Source organism: Spermophilus citellus (assembly GCF_964194105.1).
Source record: "Spermophilus citellus genome assembly, chromosome: X".
NCBI lineage: Eukaryota > Metazoa > Chordata > Mammalia > Rodentia > Sciuridae > Spermophilus > Spermophilus citellus.
The window spans coordinates 91,551,732-91,574,255 of NC_138190.1; the positions used below are offsets into that span (position 1 = coordinate 91,551,732).

A 22,524-nucleotide genomic window follows, 5' to 3' on the forward strand; every position below is an offset into this window, starting at 1 on the left:
AAAATAAAGTTAGGAGAGGGATTTCATGAAGGGAGGTAATGAGAACACACAAAAGGAGACCAGGAGGAGGGAGGGGGAGAGGGAAAGGGGAGGTACTAGGAATAAAACTGATCAAATTATACCATTATATTATGTCCACAAATGTGTATCGATGAATTCCATGATTCTATATAACTATAATGCACCAATTAAAAAAGAAAAAAAAACAGCATCAAAACATAATCCTAAAGCATGATAACAACAAAAAAAAGATCTGACACCTAATAAAAGGTGATATTTGAATATATGATGTTGAATGGAATTTTGAACAATATACAGAGAAAAATAACAGAAGACAGAACACTTTCATTTGGAGAATGAAAAAATAAAGAGAAACAGTCCTCAGACATTTCAAAAGGGAAGTCAGATGGTACAGAGGGAAGAGAGATGATTCAGTGAAAAGAAATGATCAAATATTAGGGATATGTGATGTAGACTATGGATAGAAAAAGGTTACCACATTGGGTACTTTGCAGGTTACTACTCACTTAAATATTTTTAGTAGAAGGATAAAATCAGACCTTGTCCAGTTAATCAACCAACACTGACCAAACATTCACTAACTAAAGGCATGTTCTTCAATTTCTTAATATTCATTTTAGACATAAAGCGTGTTAAAGAGAGTACTTAATCAATTCTAAAACTTTAGAGACCCTAATTAAGACTTTAAGTGCATATGGGAAGTTTTCATCCTAGGGAATGTAGGTGGAAATGTAAAGTGTATAGTTTATTTTTGTTTTTTTTTTTTAACATTTGAATCAGATGGGATATAATTTCTCATTTTTCTGAGTGTACAGGTTGAAATGATGATAATCTGGAATTAAAGAGACCGTAAGAATCTTTTGGGATAATTCAAATTAATGAGCATTTTCATATTCTTTTTGAAAGAAAATACCATGCAATTTTTCAATCATGAAAATTTTATCTCAAAAACAGTTTTGCTCATATAACATTTTGTTTAAAATATGCAGGGCACTTTGAGCATCTGATACCTTATTTTTTCCAAATACTAAAATGATTTATTTTTCACAAAAATCAAATCTGTATGTTTATTTCAACTAAAATGTGAAACTGCCAAAAAAAAGTTCACTTCCAGTTAAAATTTTTCCTTCTTTCTTACAAGATAATTTTCTACCATCAAATTCACTGTGACATGACACAAAGTGTATATCTTGTTCATTACCTGGATTCGAAGTAGCTGGATTTCTGTTTCAAGTTCTTTGATTTTTTCTTCTCGTTTTTGAAGTTCAGCTTGAGCTTCCTGTCGAGCTGTGAATTCTTCATCAAACTGCAATGATCACCACCATAAATGTAGAGTTAATAATATACTTTTCAGAAAGCTTTAAACATTATATAGTAAATAACTAGAGTGTTCTTTCCTATATGAATTTCCAGGTCACTTAGAAAATCAAAGCTCTTGTTTATTTTCATGATAATTAAGTATCCATGTTAGGATGAGGCTCTAACTTTGGAGAGTAAAGAAGAAATATAAGGGGTAAGGAAACCCATTTTCACTTTTGAAAAACAAATACAAAAGAAAAGGTTGAACTGAGAATTCTCTCTTCCTGTATAATGGACACATTTCTTGCTTTGTTATTAAAATGTTGATTTTATAATTACTGTTTCATCCCATAGTATTAAGTTTAGTGAATTTGAAAATGGAATCTAAAAGTATGCCAGCAAAGAATTTCAACTCCTTAAATATATTTAATCTTGAAAAGGTATTGCACTTTTAGAATCCACAAATGAATGTACATGAATACAAACTGGAATGTTTCTATCAAATCTTAATTTTCTAGTATCCAAAAAGTGGTACTATACAAAATCTTATAGTAGAATGATATGTTATATACCATTCTCGGTCAAATGGTTAACCAAAATGCTTCTATGAGATGTTACAAGAGGGAAACATGAGAGGTTAAGATACATAGACTAAGCCAAAGAAACTGTCTACATAGTGAATATTAATTTGCTGCATCCTGCCCCAGTCTGTGCCTCAGTCAGAACTCTTAAGCTGGCCCACAACAGCCTACAATTTATAGTGCATACTGCCTTCATCCGGCTACAGAATATTTTATTTGCCTTTTATTGCCAATGTCACCTGAAGTCATTATATAGATCTACACATTATTCCAACAATGTTATTTCTGTTTCTATAAATAATATCTTTTACTGCCCAAAGCTGTCTTTATAGTTTGTGGAACAATACAAAAGTATGTTCACTGTAATAAATATTCATCCTCATAGCAGATTTGATCTTTGGATATTCTAGAATGCCATTGTGATCTTAAGTCTAAAGAAAGAATGCTGGACAGACTGGATAATAATAATATTTACATCAAACCTGAAATATTATTTGGTAATACTTTTATCACCTCTAGTTGAGTGCCTGAAAAATGCCCCATAGAAGCTGCTCCAAATCTCTATTATCTTTACATTTCAAAAGCACTCCAGGTACCTAGGGTGAAGGATCCTTCAATGACTTGTTTCCCAGTTCACCAAGAAGATGGAGATTCTTGAATGTAAGATTGCTTGCCATCACTATCATACATGTTAAGATTTCTCTGAAGCTATACTCTCATCTCCTATGTGCTCCATAGAAGCTGGTCCAAACATGTATCTACACAAACACACTGTACACATCTTCTTCCTCTGAATTGTTTATAAATGCATCTGAAAAGTGGCACACAATGTCTCTACTTTTATTTTTAAAGGAATTGCAGAAGACTGAAATATGTGAGCTGAAAGAGGTCTTCTTACAAGTCAACTAATCTTATCCTTTCCTTTTAATGATGAAGAGACTAAGATCCAAAGAGAGTAAATGGTTTCAAGTCACAGCTAATTAGTGGAAAAGCTGTTAATCAGATCTTACAATTAGTGCCTCTCATTCAAACACTTTTTAAAAAACCTGCTTTATGTTGTCTCTCAAGATGAACCAGAACAAAAGAATGCATGCAGATAACCAATGGGTTATCTCCACACCTTCCTATTCTAAATGTTGGCAATGAGACTAAAGCATCGAACATTAAAATTTCCATAATTTCAGGACCCCCTTCCCCATATTATGTGCATATAGAAAGCTTCACTAGAAAGATATTCAAAATTTACTTTTCTCATGATGTCTAATCACAATACCAGCCAAAAACTAAGGAGATTCTAAGATTTTCAAAAGGAATTTAAAGTGTGCTACTTAAAACAAGAAAATCAGAAATATAAAGGTCTATTAATCAAAAAGCACACATTTTCATTCGCCAATAAAAATGACAGCTTCACACAAACATTTCATGCTCAAGCTCTTAAAATCTATTCTAGTAACTGAGAGAGCTAAGTCATTTCTTCAGATGCCCTGAAGTAACTCTACAATTTCTAGAGTGATAGCAAAAGTGATTATCTAATCTCCAAGGTAAGTCATAACTTTGGAGAGACAGCAATATGTAAGCACTTTATCTTGCTGTCAGAAGGCAGAAAACTGGAGAGCTTTTAGACTTGTGCTTTGGTCTTCCCTGCACCCAGCAAGAAGAAACACTACACCAACTTTTAACAGGATCTAGAACAAAAAGGAGGAGGGAAAGAAAGCAGAAAGGAAGAAACTTGGTAGAAATTAATTAAATGGTAACTATGCTTATAGGAAACAATGAAAAGGTAATCTTAGGTCTAAATAAAATAAAGATGTTCATAATTTTGGCATTATTCAAAGACATTTACATAAGGCATTAGCACAGAAAGAAAGGGCACTGTGAGATTCCACCAAGACTACATGAAGTTGCAGCATCCTTTAACAAGTGGCAATTACAAAATTAAAGAAGCTAAGTCTAAGAAGAGACAGAGAAAGAGAACACTACAACTTTCTATTGCTATAAACAACACTGACTTAAAGACAGTAGCTTTAAAGACCAGTAAAATATCTCCTAGTTCTCCAAAATGATACCTATTTTAAGTAAGAGATACAGGAAAGCAATGAGACATTTTATTTTGGTTGAATGTTTCTAAATATGTCCTTTCAGCAGCTGATTTTTTCTTATCACTTTAGTATAATATGGATAGTGTTTTCAAGGTGATGAGAAGGTAAGAGTAATGACCTTACCCTATCAGGAAATAAATCAATATTCTGTTGTTTCATTTGAATCCTGAGATATAAAGTACTATAAAACTGAAACAACAGTTATCAGATTTCATATAAAGAAACAAAGTAGACAACATGCTGATTAATTTGACAATTAGGCTAATATTTTATAAGCCTTACCTTCTTTGAAAATTCCACTGCTTTTTGTTCACTTTCTTCAACTTTTGCCTTGTTCACACAAGAATCTAGTAAGATTTATCAGAAATAATTAGAAATTATAACATGAGATCTCTAGCCCAAAGGTAGCTGCCAGCCTATAATTCTATGCACACTATCATTTCATTTTAATATTTTTTGTTGTCGATGGATCTTTATTTTATTTATTTATTTATACATGGTGCTAAGAATCAAACCCAATGCCTCACACATGCTAAGCAAGCACCCTTCCACTGAGTTACAACACCAACCCCACACTATCATTTCTATGCCAGTTGCTATTAAAGAGAAACTAACCTATACCATATATCAAACAAACATGACACTTTTCTTGGTCAAACTAACTGAATTGAATGATGGCATTCTAAAGCACAAAACCAAGCATCTATAAATATATCTGACTAACTTATCATTGTTATAAAGATATTTAATTATGTTTCAACTTATACAATTATAGAATTGTTAAAAAAATTTGTATTTGACTTTGGGTGAACAGGTGGCAAAGATCTCAAATTTACGATCATAAAGACTCAAGATGATCCTTCAAAGAATGCTGAAGGGGGGAGACAAGAGTCACATTCATTACTTCATGCTTTCCAGTGAACAATTTAAAATAACTTTTAATATGGTACAAAATGTGCCATGAACATAGGGAAACAAACTTAAAACTTCTCAGGTCCAATCAAGTACTTCAAGCTATAAGTAATGAATGTATTTCTTTGGGGCAAAATTGTATCTTTCATAAATACATAAAAAGTCTACAATACCTAGCCATTCCACATCTATGTATTCAATCCCACCCCCAAAAATGAAAATATGTCTGTACCCAGACTTTTATATGAATGTTCATAACAGATTTATTTATAATAAATAAAAACTGGAAACTAAATGATCATCAACAAATATATGTACAAATAAATTTTCATATATCCATATTCTGCAATAGTACTCAGTGATAAAAAAGAATGAACTATTGATACATGCAATACAACATTAGGATAAATCTTAAAATAATTATATTGAATCAAAGAGTACATGCTATGTGCTTCTATTTATATAAAATATTAGAAGATGAACAAATTTTCAAAATTTTTAAAACTTTAGAAAATGATACTAGTAAGAGAAAGTAATGAGAGATCAGTGGCTTTCTTAGAATAAGGACAGGTAGAAGGCAAAAGGAGGGATTAAAAGTATGCAGAAACAGTGCTCGCTTCGGCAGCACATATACTAAAATTGGAACGATACAGAGAAGATTAGCATGGCCCCTGCGCAAGGATGACACGCAAATTCGTGAAGCGTTCCATATTTTTTTTATCTGATCATAATGGAATGAAACTGGAAATCAATGATAAAAGAAGGAAGGAAAAATCCTACATCACATGGAAAATCAACAATATGAAACTGAATGATCAATGGGTTACAGAAGACATAAAGGAGGAAATCAAAAAATTCTTAGAGATAAATGAAAATACGGACACAACATATCGGAATCTATGGGACACAATGAAAGCAGTTTTAAGAGGGAAATTCATCGCCTGGTGGTCATTCCTCAAAAAAAGAAAAAACCAACAAATAAATGAGCTCACACTTCATCTCAAAGCCCTAGAAAAGGAAGAGCAAAACAACAGCAAATGTAGCAGAAGGCAAGAAATAATTAAAATCAGAGCAGAAATCAATGAAATTGAAACAAAAGAAACTATTGAAAAAATTAACAAAACTAAAAGTTGGTTCTTCGAAAAAATAAATAAAATCGACAGACCCTTAGCCATGCTAACAAAGAGAAGAAGAGAGAGAACTCAAATTACTAACATACGGGGTGAAAAAGGCAATATCATAACAGATGCTACAGAAATACAGAAGACAATTAGAAATTATTTTGAAAACCTATATTCCAACAAAATAGAAGATAGTGAAGACATCGATAAATTTCTTAAGTCATATGATTTACCCAGACTGAGTCAGGAGGATACACACAATTTGAACAGACCAATATCAATGGATGAAATTGAAGAAACCATCAAAAGACTACCAACCAAGAAAAGCCCAGGACCGGATGGGTATACAGCGGAGTTTTACAAAACCTTTAAAGAAGAATTAATACCAATACTTTTCAAGTTATTTCAGGAAATAGAAAAAGAGGGAGCTCTTCCAAATTCATTCTATGAGGCCAACATCACCCTGATTCCGAAACCAGACAAAGACACCTCAAAGAAAGAAAACTACAGACCAATATCTCTAATGAACCTAGATGCAAAAATCCTCAATAAAATTCTGGTGAATCGAATACAAAAACACATCAAAAAAACTGTGCACCATGATCAAGTAGGTTTCATCCCTGGGATGCAAGGATGGTTCAATATACGGAAATTGATAAATGTTATTCACCACATCAATAGACTTAAAGATAAGAATCATATGATCATCTCGGTAGACGCAGAGAAAGCATTTGACAAAGTACAGCATCCCTTTATGTTCAAAACACTAGAAAAACTAGGGATAACAGGAACTTACCTTGACATTGTAAAAGCTATCTATGCTAAGCCTCAGGCTAGCATCATTCTGAATGGACAAAAGTTAAAGGCATTCCCTCTAAAATCTGGAACAAGACAGGGATGCCCTCTATCACCACTTCTATTCAATATAGTTCTCGAAACACTGGCCAGAGCAATTAGACAGACGAAAGAAATTAAAGGCATAAAAATAGGAAAAGAAGAACTTAAATTATCACTATTTGCAGATGACATGATTCTATACCTAGAAGACCCAAAAGGGTCTACAAAGAAACTACTAGAACTAATAAATGAATTCAGCAAAGTGGCAGGATATAAAATCAACACGCATAAATCAAAGGCATTTCTGTATGTCAGCGACAAAACTTCTGAAACGGAAATGAGGAAAAACACTCCATTCACAATATTCTCAAAAAAAATAAAATACCTGGGAATCAACCTAACAAAAGAGGTGAAAGATTTATACAATGAAAACTACTGAACCCTAAAGAGAAAAGTAGAAGAAGATCTTAGAAGATGGAAAAATATACCCTGTTCATGGATAGGCAGAACTAACATTATCAAAATGGCGAAATTACCAAAAGTTCTCTATAGGTTTAATGCAATGCCAATCAAAATCCCAACAGCATTTCTTGAAAAAAAAAAGTATGCAGAAACATTAATGAGTAATAGTGATGTTTATTATCTGGATTTTCTGATGATTTTTAAGTATACATGTCTCAATATTTGTCAGATTGAATACTTAGAATATAGGTATTTTTCATTATGTCACATTTATCTCAATACAGTTTTTCTTTCTTTTTTTTTTAAATGTGTGTGTGGAGCAAAGCAACAAAGAAGAAAAGCACTAGGTTCTTAGGTCAAAGGGGAAGGCCACACCCATGCTGTGTTAGCCATACTTGGAAATGATTTTTACTTTAAATTTGAATAGGAAGGCATTGGAGATGTTATGGTTTGGATATGAGGCTCCCCAACTCCAAACTATGTTAATACTTCTACCTTAATAGGTAATAGTAGGAGAATGTTATATAGAAGAATATATAGAAGAATGTTAATAATAGAAGAATGTTCAGACTGTTCAGAGGTAAAATGATTATAGATTATGAGAGATGTAACCTAATCAGGCCATCCTAGTTTGGATGAACTAACTGGGTGGTAATCAGAGGCAGGTGGGACATAGCTGGAGGAGATGGGTCAATGGGGTCCTGCACTGGAAGCATGCATCTTCCCAATGGCTCCTTCACTGCACTCCTTGGCCTCCCCACCACCTTTTGATCTGGCAAAAGAGGAACAACTTTCTTTCCTATTCTGGGCCCTTCCCTCATAATGTACTGCCTCACACTGGAGTGTAGAGAAATGAGATGAGACACAATGGAATAACACTCTAAAACCAGGAGCCAAAATAAACTTCTTCTCCTCTAAGTTATATTTGTCAGGTATTTTGGTCATAGAAATGCTGAGGTAAACTAACACAGGAGATTTTAACGCAAGGATTCAATCTGATCCAATTTGTGAAAGATACTAGACTTACAGAATTGTGAAATCAGAAGAAATCTTAGCAACCTCAGTCTAAGTTATTTTTAAAAAGAAATTATTAGAATTCCCAGGAGTTCTTGAAGCACTTGATAATTTTTGTGTGTATTTGTGTGTGTGTGTATGTGTGTTCTAATTAAAGGTTCATGGGATTCATGAGCTTCTCAAAAAGGACTTTAATCAAGAGCTACCTAAATATTCGATTTGCCTGTTTTAGAACTGAGGCAGCTGGAACTTAAAGAAGTTAAAGATCTGTTCACAATTAGAGTGATGATATGTGGATGAGATCATAATGGGTTTATGAATCTGATTATCCTCTCTCAATTGATCCTTTCATTTGTCATCCTCAATGTTTTTCACAAACATTATACAATTGTAAGCACCTGGCACACACTACACAAAACAAATATCTGTTGAACAGTAAAACAGCTATCCAAAATCAGCAATAGATTATGTGTGCCAACTAGGGACCCTAATGGATTATAAGCCAACACATGGATTTGGAAATAGTCCCTTATGACTTGCTCAACAAAATGTGAAATAAACTAAGTTTATCAAACTCAGTGAAAAATATGAACTAAGGCCAGCATTCACATTCATTGCCGAGCCAAAGGCAAATAACACAAGCTTTCTGAAAATCATTTGGCTTTGAAAATTCATACCCGTGCTTACAGCAATCAATCTTAAGAAAAAAACGAGAAAGAGCCAAACATTTTTATACAAGAATGCTGGTGAAGATTCATTTATAATTCAGGTGAAAAACATCTAGATATACAATAAGTAAGAACTCATTAAAATAATCATGATAGTCGATACAACGGAATACTATACAGACATTAAAAGTCACATTTTGAAAGTTAACATAAAAAAATCATCATATAATGTTCCATGAAAAATCAGCATATAGACAGGCAGAGGAACAGGCAGAAAGGCAAGCACATAGATAAACAGACAAAAGGAAATGTACAGAACTGAAAAGGGACTAATTGTAATGTGACTGGTGACTCAAGATTCCTACAATAAGTGTGGATTGCATTTCAAAACAGAAAAGAATACATGGTAACATTAAGTTATACATGTTTGAACATTCCAACAACTCTGCGCTGTGCTATGGAGTGAAAAATAATAGATATTTGGCATTCAACAGCTGTTGTTTAGAAGTGAGTTTGTGCTTGAACCTCAGCAATAGTGATTTCAATTAGGTATAAATAAAACTGCATAACTGTAAAGCCATATATCATAGCATATTTCATGAGGGAAGTTTCACATGATCCTTCTGAGATTATTCTACAAAGTACTGATAATTAGCAGTCTAGGATGATATAAAGTTATTTCCTCAGCAATCCAAATACATGTATATAAAGACCTCAGAATTTTTGGCAACTCTAATGTCTATGAAAATACAAACTGAGTTATTTGATAGCCTAAAAAAGTCTTAAGTTGCAAAAATAAGTGAGTATTTTATCTACTAAGTTTTAGCAATACTAAGGATATCCCATTATACACATGATTTCAAAGACACCAGTATAAATTGAATTAAAATATTTAAAATATTAAATTAAAATATTTCATGCTTCTAAAAAGCAAGAAATTCATCTATAATAAAATGCCTTTTTGTGGGACAATGAGTTAAAACTGAGTTCAGTACTGTTGGTACTTAACAAATAGGTTAACAGGTCTAATCACACAGACAGAACTTCCATGATCATAATAATTAATAATTACAGCAATAAGATACTTACAGACATAATGATACACCAGATGGTAATAGAAGTTATTCAATGAGAGACCTACTTTTAAAAAGTACCAATATATAGAAGATATAAAGCACATAGAACAGTAAAGATTATATTCCATACCTATCAGATGAGTAAAATCAATGTCTAATCTTTGCCTGTACTTAAAGTCTGGGTCCATGCCACTGCAGTGCAACACTATCTGAGAAACACACTCCTCAATTATTTTATAATACTGTGGCCTGAAAAAGAGAGAAAGTATATGTGAATAATTTTTTTTCTACTTGTACAAATAATTTTTCTTAAGAAAAGAATTAGTGTGTCAAAAGAATTGTCTTTTCTTAGAGCTATTACAAAAGAAAGAAAGAAAGCCCTCTAACCAGTACACTACCTTTGGAAAAATATGCCAAAGCTTAAAGAAAGATGCTCTGGATATTATAGTGCCAAACCCATTGTGATATAATCAAATGGAAATACTTGGTGACTTAATGTTCTAGTCTGCAGGGATTCATGCTTGTGTTCAAAGATACTTAAAAACATTATCTGTTGGCTTTAACTATTGTTTCTAAAGTTAATGAAAAAGATGACCCCTTTTATTCTATATCCATGGACACAGAAATTACTGTAGGCATGCACAAGTTCTGCATTTCAATAAGTGATGAGTTTCTTGGTATTAGGGGGCAAGCAACATCTTAAATTTACTACAGTACTTTTCCTTAAGATACATGCAACAGTTTACAAAACTGTACTGAGCCACTGATGTTTCAAACTATTTCAAAGATTTTTTGTATAACATATTTTAAAAGATCCATTTCATAAAAGCATGTGCACTTAATATGCATGGATGTAGTCCCAATTTGTTTAAAGTGTCAAAGGTTTTAAAACATCTGGTGATTCTGTAATCTATCAAGGTAATTCTGGCCTTAAAAAATGATGACACTCATACTACGAAATAAAAAAGGCAATTTTTGCATTAAAATTTTAAGAAGATTTAGAATTTTGGAGAGGCTAATAAACCCAGCAGAGAAAATCAGTAATAAGTACTACTATAGACAAATCATGACATAAACATTCCTAAATAAATGCTTCTCAACCCACTAAAAAATTTGAAAATGAACTCAAACAGATTCTATTTGTTTTTCTCTGTCCTTAGTTATGAGGCTGGCCATAAGATTAAGAATAAGAACTATTATACATTATATATCTGGAGCTTTTTTTCCCCAAAGTCATTATTTGATATATGGTAAATAATACTGGATCATGATCCCAGTCTAGTTGACAACTCTGAGTAAATAAGGCAAATATAATTGTTCTCTTGGAAACTAGGTTAATAATCTCAAGTGGAATAAAAGTATTTGTTACACATCTACCTCAAAGAGATATTCTCAGTATGAAAAGGAAACCATGTGTGGGCAACTTGTCATTTATTATACTTACTGAGAAATAAATAGTTTTATATGAATGGTTACCCCAGGTAACTGGTCACCTCAGAACACAATATCCCTTTAACTGTCATAATTTAATATAGAAAACAATAAATCATTGTTAATGCAGTAGCATCTCTCCTGCTTAAAAAGAGCATATAATTTAATAGTTTAACATTTTTTCTATGTTTCTGTAATGCTGTGATATCAAATTATTGATCTGTACTGAACTAAAAGCATCATTTTTGTTGCAACCAAACCTTACTTCATGGTGGCCTTTGCTTTCCCCTTAATCAAGCAGTTTTTGAAAAATCAGAAAATGTAGGTGGTCAAAATTTTATGCAAATTAAAATATGAAGACAATTAACAGCTAAATATAAGATCAAGGTTAGTAGACAATAAATAATTTCCATCATTCAGAAACCATTTTATAACTTTGATTTGCATACACATTTCCTGTTACCAAATTCTAAAACTTTTAACTTCATGGGTTATTATCAGACTCATTTATAAAAAATATATCAATGGACATAAAAGTGAAATATTTGCATTTTTTTTTTGGTGTTGGTGTGTGTTTGTGATGCTGGGGATTGAACCCAGAACTGTGTGCAGGTGAGGCAACCACTCTGCAAACTGAGCTTTATCCCTAGCCCCTGCATACATATTTTCTAAAGGTATTAAATTATATTTATTACTATATAAAGGCTATAAAAGAGAAATAATCATAAAATCTTATTAAAATGTTCAGGATTTTTAAATGTCCTAGAATCTTTGGTCTCACCTCTCTGTGTTACCATTATCTAGCAAAGGAAATTCATCAGAGTCAGTAGTTTCAATTGGGTTCATTGCTACTAACAGTTCTATTCCTGGGATATGCCATTTTTATAAGTACATCTCTCTTCTGGCTCATTTTAAATACATTTTTAAAAATGTTACTGCCAGTGGCAATGGCACATGCCTGTAATCCCAGTAGCTTAGGAGGTTGAGGCAGGAGGATCACTAGTTCAAAGCCAGCCTCAGCAAAAGGAAGGCACTAAGCAACTCCATGAGAGTCTGTCTCTAAATAAAATACAAAATAGGGCTTTGGATATGGGGATGTGGGGATGTGGTTTAGTGGTTGAGTATCCCTGAGTTCAATCCCTGGTGCCCCCCACAAAAAATGTTACCTAGTCAAGTTCCTATATCCTATGTATGTACATATGCATATATTGCCTAGGTTCTATTCCTTTGATATCCATTTTAAATTATAAATATGCTACTCTTAGAACTTCCTCTTACCTGATATAATAATCATTTCTGATGAGCAAAAAGTGTTGCAGAATGGATAATAAGTAATTTTCAGCTGCAGTGTCTTTCAACATATTATATAGAAGGTGATATACTTCATTCATATCAGTAAAAAAGTAAGTAAAGGAAAAAATATCAAAGATTCTTGATGAAATTTTCACTCATAACAAAAGCAGCTTAATTTTTTAAAAACTACATTTACCATTTTACTTCTATTACTGTTTCTAAACCTTCAACACCATGATCCAGTATTTAAATATTTATGTAAAGAAAATGATTCTATGGAATCATTTTAATCTTTTAACCAGAAAATCAGACCTAAAGAGCATTTCCAAGACGACTTGGCTGTCAAAAGCTTGAATAATAATTCATTCATTATATTTTGAAGTACAGATTATGGCTGGTACCATTAGAACAGCAATGCCATCAATGAAAATGATTTTATCTTGATGCCCCTGTGGTTTTCAAAGTGGGCCTACATTATCCATACAAACCACTACTACTGTATTTTCAATGCCATATAAGATAGAAGGCAAATGAGCATGCTTTAAACTACTAAAAGATCAAAAAAGCAGTTTTATTTTACATAGATAAAATACTAAATATGAAATTATTATTTGTGTTCATTTGTTGTTCACGGTTTGAAAAAAGTTAGGAGAGTAAAGACAAAGGAGGTTAAAATATATTTTTCTTAGGAATAAAGTGGTAATGCAGGTGCTTTTAGTGAAGGAGAAAACATTTCAAAAATGAATTCAGTTTCATAACAAAAGTGAAGACCTAGAAAATCGATTGAAAATAAAGGTAAAAGACAAGATGTAATCCAACACCCTAAAAATAACTTGAAATGTCAACATTTTCTCTGAAGTAGAATTAAGTATATGATGGATTACTTCTTAGACCCACGTAAGAGGTTTGTGTTAAAGTATCATAAGGTCCCTTAAATGGCTACAGAATGAATCCAACAATAGCTATACAGTGACATTTGGTTATAAGGGAAATCTATAAAAAGCAAGATATTTATTAATTGATATAAAAAGCATTTAATATTAGACAAGCTAGTGCAGATATGTATCACTAAAACTTGGATCAGAACTTATTCCTCATAATAATAATTTTTTATTCATTAAATACACACTTATCTTTATATGACTTCGATAGGTGCACTGGAGGAAAAAATGAAACATAACATTTCTGCCCTCAATCTCACAGGAGCAGAGAAGTGTACATAAATAAGACAGAACAAACAAAGTACTCTGGGAATGTCAAGGAAGGGAATATAACTACAGTTTTTTTTACAGGGAAGAGAACATATCACTGAGAAAAAGTCCAGCTCAAAGGTCACTATGGTTCTGAAGATTTCCCAACTTCCCAGAATCCATGAGTAAGAAATTCAATGGATGTGAAGCAAATGGCCAACAGTGCTATGACAATCATGTCTTGTGTCAAAAATCATTTCACATGTCCATGCCAAGGAAAGATTATAATCTAGCTGTATTTGACCCAGATCCTTCTATGACATAGCCTTGATGGAGTCAATTACTATTGTATCTAAATATTTTTATTACTACTAAAGAAAACAGATATCAGATAGAGAATAAGACATTTCAATGGACTGATATCTCTCACTGGAGTACCATTTAATAAATTGAAAAACCATTTTACCTATAGTCACAAAGGAACTCTGTGGACTTTTCCTCATTCTTATATGTAAGTTATACTTGTCTATTCAAGACTAGTGAGCAGAATATCCCTATAATACATTGAGCCACTATCTAGATTTCAATGTAGTCTGTACACATCATCAAGAGAGTCTAACAGCTCCTCAGCATAAATGTCCAAGACAACATCAGAACAAGATTCCATTGTAAATACACGGATGCAATCTGGGCTGGCAGAAAAGAATTCTAATAATGGTCCCCCAAATTACCCACAAATCCCTTTTTCATGATATGCACAAAATTATTTTGGGGTTGTCAAAGGATATTCCATTTCTGCTCGAATATCATTGAGACGATGGGATAATTCAGTTAGGTCGTCCTCTTTGTTCTCATCAAATACTTTCAACTGAATATCAAGCTCATCGTTCTCTTTTTCTTTTAGATCCTAGTATATAAACATAAAACTTAGCAGATGAATAAAAGTTTGACAACAGCAAATTTTGAAAATAAGGGGAATAACACAAATATTCATTTATACACACATAAGCAATTTCAAAAATTGACCAAGGCAGTTGGTTTCCTGAAAGAAAATAAATGTAACAAAGATTTTCTATTTAAAAATAAAAGATCCTCACTGCATAAACTGCACTTTCCTTCCATGCCCCGAATTTGATATTCACATTAAAAAATTAACGATTACTTCTACAACAACAACAACAAAAATACTAATTGCTAACAACTCAAATAAATGCTGTGGTTTTGACTAAATAAACTAATCAAAGATCACAAAAGAATTCATGCAGTTAGAACATTCACACATAGCCTCTGGCCAAAAAAAAAAAAAAGCAAATATAGACCAATTGTATTAATAAAGGACAAATGCAAGGATATATTCAAGCACAACAGTCCCAAGTATGGCGTGAAAAAGTTGTCTAAACAAATTGATATTAAATGATATTTTGTGATTTTTAAAGCAAAAAGGTGTTAGGAATTTTTTATCAAACTGTACTTCTTAGCCTCCGCCCCCACCTTTCATTTTTGCTTAGCCAAATCACAAAATATCAACTTGGGCTTTGAAGATTTTTGTAATACATCCTAAGCACATGCATTACAAACCTCTGATAGTTTTCAAAAGAATAGTATAAAAAAACTTTGGGAGCATGCCACACTAGAGATTGTTGGGCTTAATATATATCACCTGGAATATCTTTTAATATGTGTCCATTAAGTTGCAGCTTTCAAAACCCAAATCGATAATCACAACTGTGGATGCTCAAGGGTGTTACCGAAAGTGGGAATAGGATATTCAGAGTTGAGCTTGAACTCTAAAAGGAAATGCAAGCATGGTGTACTTCAAATTAGGTAAATAAAACAAATTGGGATGCATTTCTTGTTTCTATTTTATTCAGTAGAACAATTATAAATGAGGATTTAATGGCTATAACTGAAGCCAAATCCAGTATAAGAAATTTTTAGATGTTCTTTTTCTAACATTCAACATACATTCACATTTACCTATGTTTATCAACATTCATATTTATGTATAGAGCATATGAAGATATTGTTTAATGTTTTTAAATAATCTGAAATAAAATACGTAATGAATAAATGAATCTCCACTTAGTTTCCTTCTTAATAATACCCTGCTTTGACACCAGTTTTCCAATTTGAAGGGAAATAGAGGATTTATTGCAATGCAAAATTACCTAACATTAGTGGGTAATATCATGAGTTAATTTCTGAACTCTATTCAAAAAAATGCAGAAGTTGGAGATGACCAGTATGCTGATTATTACAGAAACAACCTTTCACATATTTTATAATATGAAATTTTCTTTATTCTTATGTCATAGTATATTGTCTTAGACATTCATCACAAAACTTGAACACAGGTAAATGTATGAAAAATAGAAAAATTTAAATAAAAATATCATTTAATTAGCATCAAAATTTTACAAAACATTGAAACCAGTCTGCATGACTGAAATATTTTCAGTGAAAATGACTGTCTAAATATCATTGCATAATATAAAAAATATAGACACATATAAATGCAATATATATAAATGTTCTTTATTAATAATGGCCAAGAACTATTAATATAAATGCATATGCATACATATATATACATCTATTCTTAATTATAAAATATCTTTTCAAATGTCAAATCTTGAAAGATATATCCCCAAATATTTAATATTTAATGAAATAAAAAAAGTTTATGAAGTACAAATGATATGATAGATATCACATAAAGGAAAATGGAAATGTATCACCAAGGTTTTATATTATAAGATGTGAAATATCAAAAAATTATGAAATTACACTATCACTAATTTGGAAAATATTAAAAATATGCTTCAGATTTTTGTTGTTTTTAGGGTTTTGTTAGGAATTTTGTTTTGTTTTTGCAGTAGTAGTTCACTCTACCACAGAGCTACACTCCCGGCCCTTTTTAAAAAAAAATATTTGTTTATATATACAACATCTTTATATATAATTTGTATGTGGTGCTGAGGATCAAATCCAGTGCTTTACAAATGCTAGGCAAGCAAACTATCATGAAGCTACAATCCCAGCCATTTTTATTTTTTATTTTGAGATGGGGTCTCCCTAAATTGCCAAGACTAGCCTTGAACTTATGGTCCTCCAGACTCAGCCTTCTAAGTCACTGTGATTACAGGTGTGCATCACCACACTCAGCTTGCTTCAGTTAATTTTTAAACAACCCTACTGGGTAGTTATAAAGCATCTTATTTTTTGCAGAATCCCTGAAATATATAATTAAGTATTTATAATTCAGTATGCTTCCAAAGGAAATCAAAGCCCATTACCAGTATATTACTGATAACCAACCAAGTAATCAAAATTAGGTCTTCAAAAGCATAAGTTGGTCAGTCTTTTTAAATTTTATTTATTTTATTCACTGTAGTTGTTGATGGACCTTTATTTTTTATTTATATGTGGTGCTGAGAATCTAACCCATTGTCTCACACACTCGAGGCAAGCGCTCCACCACTGAACCACAACCCCAGCCCCGAGTTGGTCAATCTTTTAAAAGAGATAAAGCATGCCTATTGTATAAACACAATTTCTTACTGCATTGTTCTTTCATATATCTGATTTACTTAACACTTAGTTACAAGAAAAGAACAGATGGAGAAAATAAGGAATCAATGTTACATAAGTAAAAAGAAAATACTATTTTAAATCATTCCAAATTATTAAAGCAAATTTATTAAAAGCTAACTTTCCATATAAATGAGGTACAAACTCCCTTCAAACACCAAAATATAACCACAAAAATAGGCGAAATTTGGAAAATGAATTTTTATAGATTATTATTAAAATAATTGCATTGTCTTATAAATCCTGATAATTATTAAGAAAAAAATTGACTGTGCTAAAATATCATGATGATCATAAAGGTTACTGAAATAAGTCTATTTTCCCCTAATAGTTGGTCGTTCTGGATAGGTATAATTTTTGATCCACATACCAAGAGTTAATATTATTAGCCTTAGCCTATTCTAATCTGTCGGTATGAATATGCTATATTCTAGAAAAAAAAAAAAAACAGGAGTTCCTCTTGTTAGAACTGTGTATAAAATAAGATAGGAAAATGAGAATTTTAAATGTTCATCTATTAATATATTTTAAGCTTCAATATCTATGTAAAAGATGACACATGTTACTATAAATTCTAGCAGTTTAAATTTAAACAGATGAGTTAGATAGTAGTTGACAATGAGAGGTACGTCTAGTATATATTCTGTTCTTTTCCAAATCATGATAATTTAACTACATCAAAAACAGTAGTGAGGGTTATCATGGTGGCTCAGTGATAGGGTACTTGCTTAGCATGTGTGAGACACTGGATTCGATTCTCAGCAGCACATATAAATAAATAAAATAAAGTCCATCAACATCTAAACAACTTTTACAAAAAACAAAAAAACCAGTAGTGAAACCTAATATTCTAAATGTCTATCCCCCTAGATTTTGTTTCTCTTCTTACATATCAGAAATAGCTGAGGAGGATTTATATTTTCAAACCACACACCTCTTTCAGGGGTATGTTCAACTACTTGGTTGACAGTCATAGCCATATTTGAACATATTTAACTCTACTGTCTTACAGAAAATGTTTGAGAATTCCTGTAGGTTCCATTCCAAAATTTTGAGAGCAGAAAAATTATGCTTACTGTTTTTCTCTTGCTAAGGAATCACTGAGATCCAAAAAGTGGATCATATTGAAGAAATGTGATAAAGAAAAGTCTAATTGAAAGCATCCATAAATAATGCAGATTTTCAGAAGTAAATAGTAGCATAAGCGGATTTACATGGGGCTAAATGGACTGTAGAAAGTAGAACTTAGAAACACTGATGTAAAATCTTAGCTATCAGTGTAATTAAATGAATAACACACCATGAGATCACCAAGAGTGGCAGAGATTAATACATTCAGACAAAAGTGCAAAAGGTTAGAATAGCTACCATATCTCTTCTGAAAAGATGAGGAATAAAATAAATTAAAACAAATATTACAGTATCTCTAACTAGCAACTCATTAGTAGTAGTGAGAAAAATGAACATTTCATTCTAGAGAGAGGGAACTGAAAGGTGTAGTAATAAGTACAACAGAAACATGGCATATTAGTAAATGAGGAAAGTATGCTAAGGATCCCCTGGAAACTGCAAGTATCCAAACACATTATTTTCCCAGAAACAGAGAACAAGACAAGTAAGAGTAGGCATGAAAACCATTAAGATGACAACTTAAAAGCAACCAAAAATAAAAAGAGTATAAGATCATTTCTAGCTATCTAAGGCCACAGGTTTTGCAGAAAGAGAGATTAATGATAAAACAAAAATAAGGACATGTCACATATCCTATAACTGGTGAAAGCACTTACGTGAACTACACACTGAACCTGAATCTCTACATGGTTCACAAAAATCGTTGCTTGGATTCACTGTGTCCAGTTGCCTGGACTTCAAGTCAAAAATTAAAGAGCCACTCAAGATGACACTAACATAGAAATGCATTAAATGAGGAAGACCCAAAATATATTTTATTAAAATGGGTTTAAATAGACCCAATCTTACAATTTGGTATGATGGGTTTCATTTAAGAGTATCCAACCACAAGTGACAGATGCATATTGCATGCTGGCTCCTCACCAGGAAATTTCCCCAATTTTGGCATATCTAGAAACCCAGGTACTATACATCAATTATTAAGATTTTTCTTTGCTCAGCCCTTTCTTTTTCCTCCTTGACTTTTACTTCTTCATTCTCAGGTGTGTTCTCAATAGCTTAAGTGAAAAGAATAGTGAAATGTCACTTGTCTCTTTAACAATGCCTTAATCTTAAAGAAAGTCACTCTTCAGTTAATATGCTTAACAAAATAAAATATAGAGCCACAGTAATTGGACTTGTATTAACAGAATAAGTGTGTTCATTTGTCTCCAATTCTGACTATGAAATTATTCCAAACCTATTTTAACACTATTAATTAGAACAAATATTCACATTCAATTAAGAAATAAAACTGCTTTTCTTTAGAAAAGTTCCTAAAGCACTGTTACAAGAGCACCATTCTTAAGCAATGCATCTAGAATAAACTAATGAGAACTCTATACATACTTATTTTGAATACAAATGAGAGCAATCTAAGTTATCAAAGAGAAAAGTAAAAAATTCTAATTGAAAATTGACTGCACACACACATAAACACACACATATGCACACACAAACTAGTTTTCTATATTCTCAAAATTCAAAAAAAAGGAAGTTCCCTTTTGACTTGAAGAAGAAAAAAAAATCTACATCACTTCAGGGCACACCATTAGCTGAATTTGGAATCATGATTTCTACACTGAGAATGACATTACCACAATGAAAAATAGCTTACATAACATCTAAAGCTTTACAAAAGAAAACTGCAAGGCACATAAGTATGTTATTTCAAAATATACTTTTGTCCAAAGAGAAAATTGTTAAAAGTTCATCAGCATAATACACACACTAAACTTACTGGTAACATTGTTTTTAGTCCTGAACGAAGGAATTCATTCCTTAAATGGATTCGGAAATCAAGGTCATATGGAGAAGTGACAAGGGCATTTATAAACTGCATGCATGCCACCTGAAATAAGAAAGCAAATTTGTTAAAGAAAATGTTCAAATAAATTAAGGAAATATTTACTGAATGCATTTGGATAAATGCATTCACTGAAGGCAAAAATACATATTATAAAACAAGAAATGCAAATACTTCTAATAATGATGGTTATGACTTTAGATTAAGAACAAAGAAACAATAAAGTTTATGATGTCCAAAATAATTCTAACAAAAATGTGGTGTATGATCAAGTATTTTATGCTTTACTGAACAATATGAAAGAATATTAAACTCCCTCTGAGAAAACCAAAGTTCAAAGAGTGTGCATATTGGGCCCCTTGAAAAGTTCGTGAAATGTATCTTTCATATCCAGCTGTCCTCAGAGTGCACTTGGCCTCAATTCTATATGGTTATACTTTTCTAAAATCAATCAAATATAGTTATAAAACTAGCCTATTATCAAACAGGGAACAGTAACATCTTGGGAAAATTATTACCTTGATTTACACTATTTCTATCCTCTTATTGGGATAGATTAACACAAAATATATAGAGTATTAAAATATGTAACTAAATGAATTAACATGGTTGGTGTAAAATATTAATGTGAGTGAGTTAAGATCAACTAGAAGGCACTGTGATACCAATACTAACATGTTCAGCATAATGAAGTGTACATGTTTATTTCCAAAAGAAATGTTTCATTAATTATATTTCTACTGGAAAATGAATTTTGCTCTTCTAACCTTCTGATTTTGAAATTTCCTTTCAAAAGAGGGACTTATCTGGAAATTGCAAGCAAGAAGAGAACTGGCAAAATGCTCATTTCCAGGTGTTGCATATATTATTCTTGAATAGCATTTTTAGAAAATGCTGATAAAATCTAAGGCAAATGGCTAATAGTTTAATTGAAGAGGTACACATTTAAACTGACTATTTTTAATATATGCAACAGGTAGTAGAATACTTAAAGAGCTGACTGCTAGGGGATTCATGGAAAATGCCAAATTTAGTAAAGATATTAAGTACTTATAAATAAAAACATAAATAAGTACTTAGAATGGAAAATACACATTAACAAATATATTTCAAATGCATTTGACTTCTCTAGACCTGTTATTAACATAGAGTTATTTTTTTAACATAGAGAAGATTAAAAAGGTACATTGCTTTTAATTTTATATCAAAAGCTGCTCTTGGGGAGATCAACCCTTCTATCTCACATCCAGATTAAAAAATCAAAAGCTGCATGCTTTAAAGGAGTTGAAGAAGACAACTAAGGATGTTTAGAACATTACTTATACCTAAATGATAAGTGAACAATGTAGTTCAGTTTCTAAGATATTCAGATATCAGGAGAACATAGTCAAACAACTAAATATTTTCATAGACTTGGCATTACGTTACAAGGATACACCAACCAAGTTATTATGAAGTTTATGCATTAATGGAATATATAACCTTCCAATTACAATAAGAAATTGTGTTAAGACTTTATATTGTTTTCATAGGCTAGGATATATGTTTGCATCCTGTGTATAGTACTATAACATTGTATTTGCTTGAATGATTCTTGTTACATTACAACTATGACATGACCAAACAAGCCAAAGTACATGCCCAATCCAAAATTAATAGTGAGAAAAATTTCCATCTGCTATGATGGTTTTTGCCAGAAATTCAAGTTTAATGGCTTGCATTAATACCCAACTAGTAAAGAGAACATTTCCATAAGAAACAACTTAATGAGTCTTATAATTGTACCTTTGAACAAATAAAAGTATTTAAACCAAGAAACAGTAAAAATAGTAAAAGTCAAAATTAATGAATATACCAACATCTAAATAACTATATTTAATAAGATAACACTGCAATGCTACTAAATATTTTACCTACAGTATATGAATATATAGTTGAACAAGGATGATGAA

The 22,524-nt window shown here is 31.8% G+C and overlaps 1 protein-coding gene across 4 annotated transcripts in view; it reads right to left on the reverse strand.

Annotated features, from left to right (window-relative positions):
• DIAPH2 (diaphanous related formin 2) overlaps window positions 1-22,524 on the reverse strand; it is an 813,387-nt gene that overhangs the window by 566,422 nt on the left and 224,441 nt on the right. For all 4 annotated transcript variants that reach the window (XM_081278193.1, XM_081278192.1, XM_081278190.1 and 1 more), the window contains 6 exons: window positions 20,507-20,617; window positions 14,793-14,911; window positions 12,800-12,916; window positions 10,221-10,339; window positions 4,283-4,347; window positions 1,223-1,327 (listed from right to left, as the gene is read on the reverse strand). In XM_081278193.1, coding sequence (XP_081134319.1) covers window positions 1,223-1,327; window positions 4,283-4,347; window positions 10,221-10,339; window positions 12,800-12,916; window positions 14,793-14,911; window positions 20,507-20,617 — 636 coding nt within the window. The remainder of the gene's footprint in view (window positions 1-1,222; window positions 1,328-4,282; window positions 4,348-10,220; window positions 10,340-12,799; window positions 12,917-14,792; window positions 14,912-20,506; window positions 20,618-22,524) is intronic.